Below are 12,874 nucleotides of genomic sequence, written 5' to 3'. Positions count from 1 at the left end.
TGGCAGTTCAAATCCACCAAAGGAGAAGGACGGACAGTATCTTTTTGTGCAGTTTACAGCCTCGTAAACCTTTTGGAGGGTGAATTGATTCCACCTCAGTGGCTGCTGTCATTTCTATGAGAGAACATGAGTAATGATAATAATATTCAACTTTAGTTCTGAGCAGTGCACTTGATTATCTTGGTCCTAGGATTGGATTAAAGGCCTTTCCAGTATGTCCTGTTGAGAATAAAAAAGAGTCTCATAGGAAAATTAATCTGGAAGTATTATATTTTCCTTTTAGAAACTCACAGTGCATTTTAGCCATTTTAAGCTTCTGAAAAATTCTGTGTTAAGGAAATTTTTCCTAATTCAGAATTTGTTTTTCCATTACTTTTAAAATTTTTGTTCTACCTCCTATGATTCTCTGCTAACCTTCCAAGCTTGATTCTTTCTGTGTATAAACTATTTCTTGGGGATTTTTTTATTAGTGATCTTAAAACCATAATTATTCTTTTGTGACTTGTGTCATTGAGCATAATCTGTTCCAATTTCATCCCAACTGTGCAGTTTAGTGATGCATAATAATCCATTGTGTGTACCACCGTTTCTTTAGCCCTTCATCTTTTGATGGGCACTTGTGTTGTTTCTGTCTCTTTACTGATGTATATGTGCTGCAGTGTCCATGTCACAACTATTTCTTTAGACTGTGTTTCCAGTAGTGGGATTTCTAGCTCAAATGTATTCCTGTTCCCAACTTTTTAGGAAAGCGCCAAACTGCATTTCATTGTGGTTATACCATTTTACATATATTCTTTCCATATCTTTGCCAGAAGTTGTTGTTTAATGTCTTATTGAAGAGAATTTCTGAAATGTATTCAATTATAGGATTCTCCCGTACCCTTTAACATGTGTTAATATCCTAGGAATCTGGTGCTCATGAGAATAAACTTGAACTAATTAATGACTAATGACAGTATTATAAAAACTACAGATTGGTAGCCATGAGCAGTAAAAGCCTTTGTTGACTGTCAGAATTGTTTTTTATACAGTGTGAAATGCTTAGCTTTCATAGTTTCCCCTTTTTTTGGTTCAGATTATATTTTAATTAACTCTTGGACAAAAAATTATTTTGTGTTTTAATAAAGGAAATTAAACTTTTTATTGTTTAGGTTTTGCTTATCAGAAACCAGTTGTCCACAAGAAGATCACTTCCCACCCAATCTATGTGTGAAAGTGAATACCAAGCCTTGCAGCCTTCCAGTAAGTCCTAAAAGCAATTTTTAAAATTCATTGCCACTATAGTATCAAAGAAGTCATCATCACCATGACTTTAGATTTTTATTAAGAAAGCATTTTTGTTTTCCCTATATTGTCATGCATTTGGCTTAAACACTTGAACTTTATACAATTAGCAGCTTTGACATTAACAGAGACAAAGTACAGGTATGATTTCTTTAGAATGATACGAGATGTAAGAAGGAGCTTGTTTAAACAGAACTACAGTTGTGTTCGTGGAGGTCTGTAAAAGTGGCTATTTGAAGACACCTGTGCTTTGAACGGGATCTCTGTAGGCTTGGTGGTAAGATGCTGTGCGGCAATCCAAAGACAGACAGTTCAAATCCACTAGGTGCTCTGTGAGAGACGGATCGGCATTCTACCAGGCAGTGTACCGCTTCTGAAAACCTGTTTGAGGGTCAGCTATGGGTGTGTTCTACTCAGCTTCAAAAAACATACTTTAAACAAGGTCTGGGAGAGAGAGGTACTGTTTCGGTACCTTTGAAAATATTCCTATATAGACTTTATCTAAGCTTTTTATGAATTCTTTTTGTTTAAAAACATTTTTTTTTCTTCTTTCCAGCCTTATTTTTCCTCTGGTTTACAAATATTAAGACAATAGTGTGGTTTAGAGATGGGGGTTGCCAACTTAAGCAGTTTGTGCTCGGTGAGGGTGTCTCAAATCATCCCTCCCTTTTGTAAAAAACTGAGAATGTCTTTACTCTGCGTGTAGCTCTGTGTCCCAAATTTTCTTGTCCCGTTTGGCCCCTGGGATGGTCCCACAGCCAAGGAGGCAGGGATCTCCAAATGGAGTAACTATCCTCAGTCCCATCTCCCCACAAGCACTTTTAAGTGCTCACTCTTGGGGCGGGGGTGCAGTGCCTTCCCTGATGACCTGGTCTCCTGAAGCTTACTGACTTCCTTTGTCTCTGGAGTAGAGATCAGGGCTGCCACCTCAAGCAGCTTGTGTGCATGGGAGATCTCAAGTCAGTCGAGACTGTAGTGTTGGTTAGAGAAATAATAGTGTAGGAAACTTTTTAGGGTTAATGGTAATGGTACATTTATTAGAAAATTACATCTTCAAACGGACAGACCTTCCTTCTTAAAAGGAGATAAGGAGACAAGGCCAATAATGTAGGAAACTTTTAAATATTCATTTCTTTACTCTTTAATGAAAATATTGATACTTTCTGACATGTAGTTTGTTGATTTGAATGTTTTAGGTATACGAATGGAAATTTAAATTACTATTTAAATAAAATTATTTCATTCTTAGGGTTATCTTCCACCTACTAAAAATGGTGTGGAACCAAAGCGACCCAGCCGACCAATTAATATCACCTCACTTGTCCGATTGTCCACAACAGTACCAAACACTATTGTTGTTTCTTGGACTGCAGAAATTGGAAGGGTAAGTAAAGTTTTGTCTCTGCTACATATTTGTGGCAATCAAAGGGCTTGGTCACATAGTGAGGGTGGCAAGAGATAGGACAGATCCGTTATTCACAGGGTCGCTCTAAGTTGTAATTGACTAGCTGGCACTTAACAACAGCAAGAGTTAATAGGAGAGAGCTCTGGTGGTGTAGATGCAAGACTTTAACCCAAAGGCTGCACATTTTCATCAGTTCAAATCCACCAACTTTAGCATAAAAAAAGCATTTGACAAAAACATCAGTGATGTCATACATATCAGTAGTTGGAGTTAGATAGTATTTTAAAGGATTAACAGTAACACTATAATATCTACCTAAGAAGAGATATTATACCTCTGTTAACTTTGAGGGGTTCTTTGTTGCTCTCCACTTTTCATTTGCTGTAAAATTGAATTCCATATTATATGTTCAGGTGACATTGTTAATATTTGACATTCTTCTTGCTTTTTTGCTTTTTTCTTTAATTTGGTTACATGTTTAAACTAGAGTGAACATACCTATTCACTGAGCTAGATGTAGTTTCTGTTTGATCTCTTTTTAAATATTTATATAAAGCCTGAGGGTAATTCTTAGTTCTGAAGATTCAACTTGTCAGTAGTACATAATTTCAATGTTAATTAAGCATTTCTTCACTTTCCATCAAACTTGAAATAATAAACAAATATTAAGATGAGTAAGTTTTCTTTTTTTCTAAAAGAAGCTTTTTGGTTATATGTTAGGTTAGTATGTTCTATGCTCTAAAATTTAGAAAAATTGTAAGTTTATGTGTTCTTTATTTGAAAAGTAAAGTAACTTTCTTTAACACATCATTTTGTTACTTCCCCTACAGAGAAAAAAGCATTTCTCGAAAAGCATTGCAGCCTAGTGGTTGAGAAAATAATCTTGAAGCCAGAGCACCTGGGTTTGAATCCCAGCTCTGCAGTTTATTAGGTGTGTGACTTTGGGCAAGTTACTTAAGTTTTGTGCTTCAGTTCCCTAATATGAAAAGAGAACCTATCAGGTTAATATGAATTGGTTTATGAACTTCAAGTGAAAATTTGACTTTCTGGAGAATACTGCAGAAAATGTTGTCTCATTGACAAAAGAAAAAAATACATTTTCAAAATTGTGGAAGTAATTGAAAATTGAAATGTACATTAGACTCAAAGCAAATAGGATCTTTGACAGCATGCATTGTAGAGAAATAACACTGGCCTTAGTCATTAAGTCATCTCTTGACATCTCTGCTGTGGGTTTCTATTACCTGCACTGTCACCATGTACTTGTGTAATCGTGAGCAGAGTACCTAGACTTTTTTTATTCATCAGCCTTTCACTTTGCAAATTGTATGTGGTTATAAGATGGTAGTAATTTTTCTTCCTTTTACTTTTCAAATCTTTTGATCTTCATCTTGATTCCTATAATGAGTAGGCAGTGATCTTTCTCATTTAGGCCTCCTTGACACCCTATGTATGTAAACCATGCCCCTCTTCTAATCTAAACTTTTGCATGCTAATGAACTATACTTTGTTCTCTTCTTTGTTGGCAGTAGGTATTCATTTATTTATCTGACAAACTAGCAGTTTATTTAATATTCCCTTTTCTTAAAGAACTTTGTGGTAATAATAGACCAAGTAGAGTTTTTTTCAAGAACTAGTTGAAGTTATAAAAGGTACAAATTAGGATAGGTTAGGAATCCAATCTCTTAATTTTTAAAAATAGCTACTATTTTTAATATCTATTACCATATAATGGTTTATTTTAATCTCAACAGTGTTCTTTTATGCAGTGCTTTAAATTCATTATCTTCAAGTATAGGGAGTCAGGTAGTTAAGAAGCATGCTAGACTTGGGTTTAAGTTCTAGCTTTATCACTTAGAAGTTGTAAGGTGATAGCAAGTAATTTACTTTTCATCATCCATACAAGTAGGTAGTATATAACAACCTCAGGAGTTTTTGGTAAGGATTAAATGAAAACACCTACAAGAAGTATTTTTACATATCATAGGTGTTTTAATAAGTACTCATTTGATTTCCCTAACAATGTGGGATTAAAATAGAAGTGTAATTTCATTAACGTATATTGTTTTCTGCACCTCCCCCCCCTTTCAGAACTATTCCATGGCAGTATATCTTGTAAAACAGTTGTCCTCAACAGTTCTTCTTCAGAGATTACGAGCAAAGGGAATACGGAATCCGGATCACTCTAGAGCTTTAAGTACGTATGATAATTTTTTTTGTTTGTTTATGTAGCCGAAATACTTTGTAAAAGTTAGAGTAGTATGTTCTCTACTCAAGAATCTGTCATACAGGATTACTTTAAAAAACCTTTTTGCTGCCAGTTAAGGTAAAACAAGACCCAAGAGTAGCTTTTAGTATCTTTGTCATGACCTGTCATTTTTAATCTATATTTTATTATTCTAAAAATGAGCTATTTATAGCCTATATACGAATATGGAAAAGTAGTTAACTAAAACTTTATAAAATAGATAATTGCTTAAGGAATCTAGAAGGAGGAAAGAGAAGTTTGGCATATATTTCAGGAGAATTATTTTAGACTGAAAATTTATCCAGGAAAAAAAATTTCTAATCCTGCATTAACGAGTGTAAAGAAATTCATGTGCTAGAATAATAATGAAGTGAGGTACTGCTATTAATGAGAAGTATGGCTGTGAACAAGTAATTACTCTGGATTTCGTATTATTCATCTGCCTAGAGATTTGGACCATGACATACTAAGATCTAGTAAATTCCTCAACTGGACAGTTCTGGACTCAGTTTTTGAGTGTTAAAAATCTGTGGCTTTTCCAAGGAGGCGAAAATAAGTTCTTCCTTTTTTCTATCTTTTGTGAGAGTTATTTTCTTTATGGATGGATCTAGGGATGAGGACAGTTAGGGATTAGATAGCTTTCCTTTAAAGATACTTGATGCAGGTTGATGTTTAAGGACACTAGTGGAAAGATCTAAGATAGTACGCTCAGCTTTTCTCTCATTTCCCCTTGTAGCATTTTTTATCTTTTTCCCCTCCCCGTTACCGATTTCTGTGTTAAAATGAAAGATCTTATTACTTCTGAATATCAGTATCCAGTTAGTTATTTAACACCCATAACTCATTGAAGGATTTTTCCGTATTAACGGGGTCCCTTTCAGAAAATCAGTTAATACTGAGTCCGAAGCTGCATGCTTTTAGTTAATAATGCCTGTGTTGGCATTCCTTGACAGACTATGAGTGACAGCCCTGATGAGACTTGGAGGAGCGGAGGTGTACCATCTGACAAGTTGGGAGAAAGGAGATAGTGGAGCTCTTGAGAAAAGAACAGGCCAGAGCTCTTTCTGAAGGAGAGTGCAAGTGAAGCACTTTCTTTTTTTCTGTCTTGCGGAAGTCCATTCTTTGTGATTACACTGACAATTTTTGTATTTGTTACACAGTACTAGATCTAGTTGGAAAGCATTGTTACTGAGTTATATGTGAACTCTTTTGGGATAAAAAAGGAAGCTAAAGCTATGTGCTTAAGAGTTGTGCTACCATTCCAGCACAGTTTTATTCTGTAAATAGATTCAGAGGGAAAAGGATGGGCAATCTCTGTGATATGCAGCCTCTGAAAATCCACTGGAAGGTCAGCTATGATTTGGTTCTAACTCAGCAGGGCATAATAACAACAAAGATAATAGTAATAATAATAGTAATAATATACTCTGTGGTATACCTTGTAGAGAGTGTGCTACTAACCCAGATAGCACTTCCTCTTTGACAGATCAAATCTACTAGCAGCTCTGTGGGAGAAAGATGGGCAGTCTCTTCTCATGTGTTTTACAGCTTTGGAAACTGGTAGAGGGTTACTAATGAGTTATTTAAACTCATAGCATTGAGTTTGTTTGAGGTTTGAGTTTTACTCAATTAACCGTTGTCCACTTGTAATTACAGCACCACCTGGAGGGAGATTTGGGAAGATGATCCTTGAATTTTATTTTTTCTAATGAGCCACTCTTGGTTGGCCACTATTAAGTAGCAAAAGCTAACTATTTTAACTCTGATACAGAAATGGTTGTAAAAAAGACATTAAAAACCAGAAAACATTTTTCTGACAATTTATCTCGTTCTTATTGGTCCAGGATAGCAATGAACATTAATTTAGACCTGCCAAAAAGGAAGTTTGTAGTTAGTTCAAAATTGTTAATAATTACGTTGTAAGTTGCTGTTCAGTCAGTTCCTTCATAGGGCAACGTGATAAGTGAACTGCTTCTTAAGGTTTTCTTGACTAATATTCATGGAAGCAGATCACTCGGCCTTTTCTTCTGCAGCACTACTGAATATCTGTTTCTATAGTACCTTTAAAGAAAGAACTTTCCCAACAAATGAATTGTGCTGTTAAACAATTTTACAGGGGAAAAAAGTAGACAAGTATCTCAGATTATTTTTCAAGAATCAGTTTATGTATGTTGTTGTTATGTTGAGTCAGAAATGACCTGTAGCTGACTCTCTAGTAGGTTTTCAGAGGCAGTAAACCACACAAATGGAGATTGCCCATCTTTCTTCCATAAAGCAGCTGGTGGATTTGAACCACATGCCTTTTGGATTGGCAGTATAACTTCTTACTACTACGCCACTAGAGTTTATATATAGTTATATTAATCACCAATCATGATAGTTGGTGAAGAGATTGAGATTGATAACAGCTTCAGCTAGCTTGGCTCCACAGTCAGCACTCTTAGTACCAGCAGCCAGGAAATTAGAAGGTGAATTGCTTTGAGAAAATCTGCTGTCAGGGACCTCTCCAGAGTACTGAAGAACAATAATGTCTGTCTAGAGACTAACATGCACCTCATCCAGGCCATGATCTTCCCAAGCACTTCAGAGAGCTGGGCCATGGCTAAGGATAATAGAGGAAGAATTGAGGCCCTTGAGTTGTGGTGCTGCAGAGCAGTGTTGAATATACCATAGACTGCTAAGAGAACAAACAGACTTGACTTGGAGAGGGTGAAACCAAGCAGCTCCTTGGAGGCAAGATTTTGAAGCTTCATCTGACATATTTTGGGCATGTTGCAAGGAGGGACCTGTCCATGGAAAGGGACATCATGCTTGGAAGAGTAGAAGGACAGCACAAGAGAAGACCCTGGATGAGATGGATTGACCCAGTGACTGGGGTGGTGGGGATGGGTGCATCAGAGACAATGAAATTGACTCAATATAGCGCAGGGTTCAGCGCTGTTGTACATAGGGTTACTATAAGGCACAAACAACTCAACAGCACATAACATCAATAGCAACAACTGGCAGAGTCTTTTTTAGTCAAGTCAGATACTATGTCCTTGAAAAGTTGTTTTCTGATTTACTTGATTTACTAGATTTTCTCTTGTGGCTTCTTTTATATATAGTTGTAACATCAATATCACTTAACTGTCTTTTATTAACTTTCAGTCTGATTTTTTCCTCTTACCCCACATCTTTCAGCGATTATGTCAGACTTCATGTATACTTTAATACTGTGTGTCTTCCTAGCACACAGTCACTGAATGAAAATAGTCTGTTTCTTTTCCAGTCCTGGTGCCTCCATAAGTACCTTTTAAACATCCTACATTTGTATTCATTCTCACTTCATTCCTTTCATTCTCCGAGGAGGAAATCTCCCCTTTCTTGCCCTAAGTTAATATATGATTCATTTCTTCTACTTATTCTAGAAATTATTTTAGAGTCTACTATGTTCTGAGCACAAGAAAATAGAGCACTGACACTGCAACCCCTAGAAGCTTACAGTCTGAAGGGAAACCAGAAACATTAAATAATTGCTCAAGACAGCTTATGAAAATACCTGCTATGAAGAAGATAGCTCCTAGCACATCAGTGTGTGACAATATTCAGAATATTATCAGCTAGAAAAACTTACTCTAAACCTAAGCATATCAAAACCTTTGATGGCCAGAATTTTCATTGGAGTTCCATTATATAGTGGTGATTGATTGATTCACTGACCACATGAATTAACTCAACCTTCAGTGTCTCTCCCGATTCACCTTATATTGCCTGTTTCAAAGGACCAAACCACTGATCGTGTGGTTGGGTATGCTGACATAGCCAGCCCTCATACTGAGCCATCTTGTTGGCAAAACCCTGTTGAATAATAAAACAAACAAAATTATCATTTGGAAAATCCTAACGAGATAAAAGTTTTTAGCTTTCTTTCACAAGGTCTAGCTATAACTTTATATTATATAATATAATACCATTAGTACTACATAGCCAGTTGATTTCCCATGTATTGTTTATTACAGCAGGAAAAATATGTGTCTGCTTTTAATTTTTTCTCCCTTACCAACAGAAGAGACATACTCACACTCTCTCCCTCTCTCTCTCTCTCTCTCTCTCTCTCTCTCTCTCTCTCTCTCTCTCTCTCTATATATATATATATATATATATATATATATATATATATATATATATTTGTGTGTGTGTGTTTGTGGGTATACACCGTCAGATGGGATCTGATTGGTTCAGGAGGAGATTGCCCCTCCTTCTCCAGCAGAGCATCTGGTGGATTTGAACCGCATACCTCTGATATTGCAGTGCAGAAGACACATACTTTTATTTTCGTTTTTTCCTCCTTTCTTTCTTGTAATTAAATTAAACCTAGTTCTATTTCTGTCCCTTTCCCCTTTCTAGTCATGCTAAGTTTACTTTATAAGCTGCCAACATCACTAATTTATAATCTACAGTTTGTTGACTTTGACAGATGTATATAGTCATGAACCACTACCACCGTCAATGTAGAAACAGTGTTTTTACCTCAGAAATTTCCCTGTGACCTTTACAGTGAGTCCTCATCCCCTTAATTTTGATTCTTAATGTTCAGTTACATGATTTCTTTATCTGTAATGCTAACTTTACCATAATCAGTGAATCATACTGTACAATATTTCATGAAAACAATGTGCGTATCAGCCCCTTTTTTTTTTCTTTCTCTCTCTCTCTCTGGTGCCTCCGCCTTTTATTTATAAGTGTGCTATGTCAGCCTACTCCGGTGTCACTGTACAAAAATGTAGTTTGCTTATGAAAATGCCTGCTAGAGTATAAGGAGCCAATTGCTAAAAACAATTATTTGTATAAAATAGAAATAGTAGTTTTTTTGTGTATGGCTTGTTTTATTCAGTACAGTGCTTTTTAGGGTTTGTTGATGTATTTTCTTGTATGAGAAACTTGCTCCTTTTTACTTGTTGAGTAGTAGTCCATTTATTTATACCATAATTTGTTTACCCATTCATCAGTTGTTGCTTATTTGGATTGTTTCCAGTTTTGAGTTAATATGGATAAAGCTGCCATAAACATTGGCATTTTACATATAAGCATCTAGTTTTTTGTGGACATATGTTTTCATCTCTCTTGAATAAATACATCGGAGTGGGATTGCTGGATCATATGCTAAATTTCTAGCAAACCGTTTTAGCCTTAACCAGCACTTGATAGTGTGAAGCTGTTTTGATTTTAGCCATTCTTAATTAGTATATAGTGGAATCTCATTGTAGTTTTAGTTCGGCTTTTTTTGTAATGACATGTTAAATATTCATTTGCCTTCCTTAGAGCTTCCTTGGTAATTAATCTATTCAAAATATTTCTCTTATTTTTAAAATTGAGTTGTTTAATTACATTGAATTGTAAGTTGTTGCTGTTGTTATGTGCTGTTGAGTCTGAACCAACTCATAGCTGACCTTCCAGCAGGCTTTCAGAGACTATAAATAAATAGCACAGGAGGAGACTGCCCATCTTTCTCCCATAGAGGAGCTGATGTGGGTTTCAGTGGTGTACCTTTGGACTAACAGTACAACTCATTACTAGGGCACCAGAGCTCCATGAGTTCTAAGAGTTCTTTGTATGTTCTCTATTCAAGTCTTTTATTGTTGTTAGGAGCCACTGGGTCAAGTACAACTCATAGTGATTCTGTGAACAACAGATCTGCACCTGTGCCAATCCTGTGCCATCCCTACAATCCCTGACATACCTGAGGCCATTGTTGCAGTTACTGTGTTGATGATCTGGTTGAGGGCCTTCCTCTCCTTCACCAGCCTTCCATCTTTCCATGCATGATGTCCCTCTCCAAAGAATAGACTCTTCTAGCAATATGCCCACATTATATGAGAAGAAGCTTTCTCATCTTTGCCTCTAAGGTCTCCAAGACATACCTGTTTGTTCTTTGGCAAGGCATGGAATATTCAGTATTCTCCAGTACCACAGTGCAAAGGCATCAGTTTGTCACCCTTATTCATTGTCCAGCTCTCACATGCATAGCAAGTTACTGAAAGGATGACGGCCTGAATCAATTGACACCATTGCTCCACAGTAATTTAGAGAGGTCTTTACTATAGGCTTTCCCAGTGCAGTACATCTCCTGATTTCCTAACTGTTAATACTAAAGAAGTAAGATGAAGTCGTTCATAGTTTGTCTTTTCTCCATTTATCATGATGGTAACTATCAGTCTAGGGGTGAGAATTTTTCTTGCCGTTGAGATACAGTCTATATTGAAAGCTGATCTTTTGCTGCAAACACTTCAGATTCTCCTTTCAACAAGCACGGTGTGTCATCTGCATAACTTAGGTTGTTGATGAGTGTCTCTCCAATCCTGATGACATATTCTTCTTCATAGAGTCCTGTTTCTTGAATAATTTGTTCAGCAGATTGAATAGGTTTGGAGAAAGAATACAACCCTGATACACACCTTTCTTAATTTTTAAGCAATGCAGAGTTCCCTTGCTCTGTTTGCCCAACAGCCTCTTCGTCTACGTATAGGCTTCACATGAGCACTATTAAGTGTTGAGATTCCCATTCTTCTTTATATTAGTCAGTGATTCACACAGCCTTTGCATACTCAGTAAAGTAAAAATAGACATTCTTCTTCTGGTATTCTTTGCTTTCAACTGGGATCTAGCCAGCATTAGCAGTGATATCCCTCATGCCATGACCTCTTCTAAATTCAGCTTAAACTTCTAGCAGTTCTCTATGTTCTCTTTGAACTTCTGGCAGTTCTCTGGCCATGCTAGCTGGTTTTGGATGATCTAAAGCAATATTTTGTTTGATGTGATAATAATGATACTGTTTTGATAATTTCCACTTCTGTTGGATAACCTTTCTTGAGAATGGAAACAAATAATGGATCTCTTCCAGTCAGTTGTCTAGGCAGCTGTCTTCCAGATTTCCTAGCATAGACTGGTGAGCATGACCATATCTGTATCTGTTATTTGAAACATGTCAATTGGTATTCTATAGATTCTTGAGGCCTTATTTTTTGCCAGTGCCTTCAGGGCAGGTTGAGCTTCTTCCTTCATTAATACTATCTTTTAACTATATGGTATTTCCTGAAATTTTTCAGTGTCAGTTATTTTTGGTACAATGATTCTGTGTATTCCCTCCATGTTCTTTTAATGCTTAGTGAGTCATTTGAGATTTTGTCTGTGACATCTCTCTCATGTTGTTACTGTTATGTGTCGTCAAGTCGCCTGTGACTCATAGTGACCCTATGTACAGTAGCCCTAAATCCTGCTCTATCCTATGCCAGCCTTACTGTCTCTGACACATTCACCCCGTTTTCCACAGTGTTTGTTGAAAAAACAAGTCCTTTAACAGATACAATTTTTCAAATATTTTTTTCTTGGCCTACCTCCTTCTTAACAAGATCTTTATTTCTTTTCATTTTTGTTAAAGCAGTTTGGCTTTCACCTCCGTTTTTTTAAAGTTTGGGGGTTATTTTTGTATAATAAGAGATACTTGTCTAAGTCAAGGTCACAAATACTTCCTTTAACCACTTTTCATGTTTTAGCTCCACTAAATAAGGCCCCAGGAATAGATGGTATACCAATTGACATATTTCAGCCAGCAGATGCTGCCCTGGATGTGCTCATCAAGTTGTGTCAAGAAATCTGGAGAACAGCCACTTGGCCAACTGACTGGAAGAGATCTATATCTGTTCCCGTTCCAAAGAAAGGTGACCGAACTGAGTGTGGAAACTACAGAACAATATCATTGATTTCACATGCAAGTAAGATTCTGCTGAAGGTTATCCAAAAACAGTTGGAACAGCACATCAGCAGAGAACTGCCAGAAGTCCAGGCTGGGTTTAAAAGGGATCATGGTACTAAGGATACTGTAGCTAATGTTAGATGGATCTTGGCAGAAAGCAGGGAGTACCAGAGGAATGTCTATCTGTGCTTCATTGATTATG

The 12,874-nt window shown here is 36.5% G+C and overlaps 1 protein-coding gene across 1 annotated transcript in view; it reads left to right on the top strand.

The window, feature by feature from the left end:
* PIAS1 (protein inhibitor of activated STAT, 1) overlaps positions 1–12,874 on the top strand; it is a 127,542-nt gene that overhangs the window by 83,537 nt on the left and 31,131 nt on the right. Inside the window, exons 5-7 of the mRNA XM_006888361.1 lie at positions 1,152–1,242; positions 2,534–2,668; positions 4,781–4,886. Coding sequence (XP_006888423.1) covers positions 1,152–1,242; positions 2,534–2,668; positions 4,781–4,886 — 332 coding nt within the window. The remainder of the gene's footprint in view (positions 1–1,151; positions 1,243–2,533; positions 2,669–4,780; positions 4,887–12,874) is intronic.

Source organism: Elephantulus edwardii, unplaced genomic scaffold, assembly GCF_000299155.1.
Source record: "Elephantulus edwardii isolate Elephantulus edwardi_28Jun2011 unplaced genomic scaffold, EleEdw1.0 scaffold00066, whole genome shotgun sequence".
Taxonomy (NCBI): Eukaryota; Metazoa; Chordata; class Mammalia; order Macroscelidea; family Macroscelididae; genus Elephantulus; species Elephantulus edwardii.
Note: the sequence above shows the minus strand (reverse complement) of the source record. Positions and strands in the feature narration are given on the sequence as shown.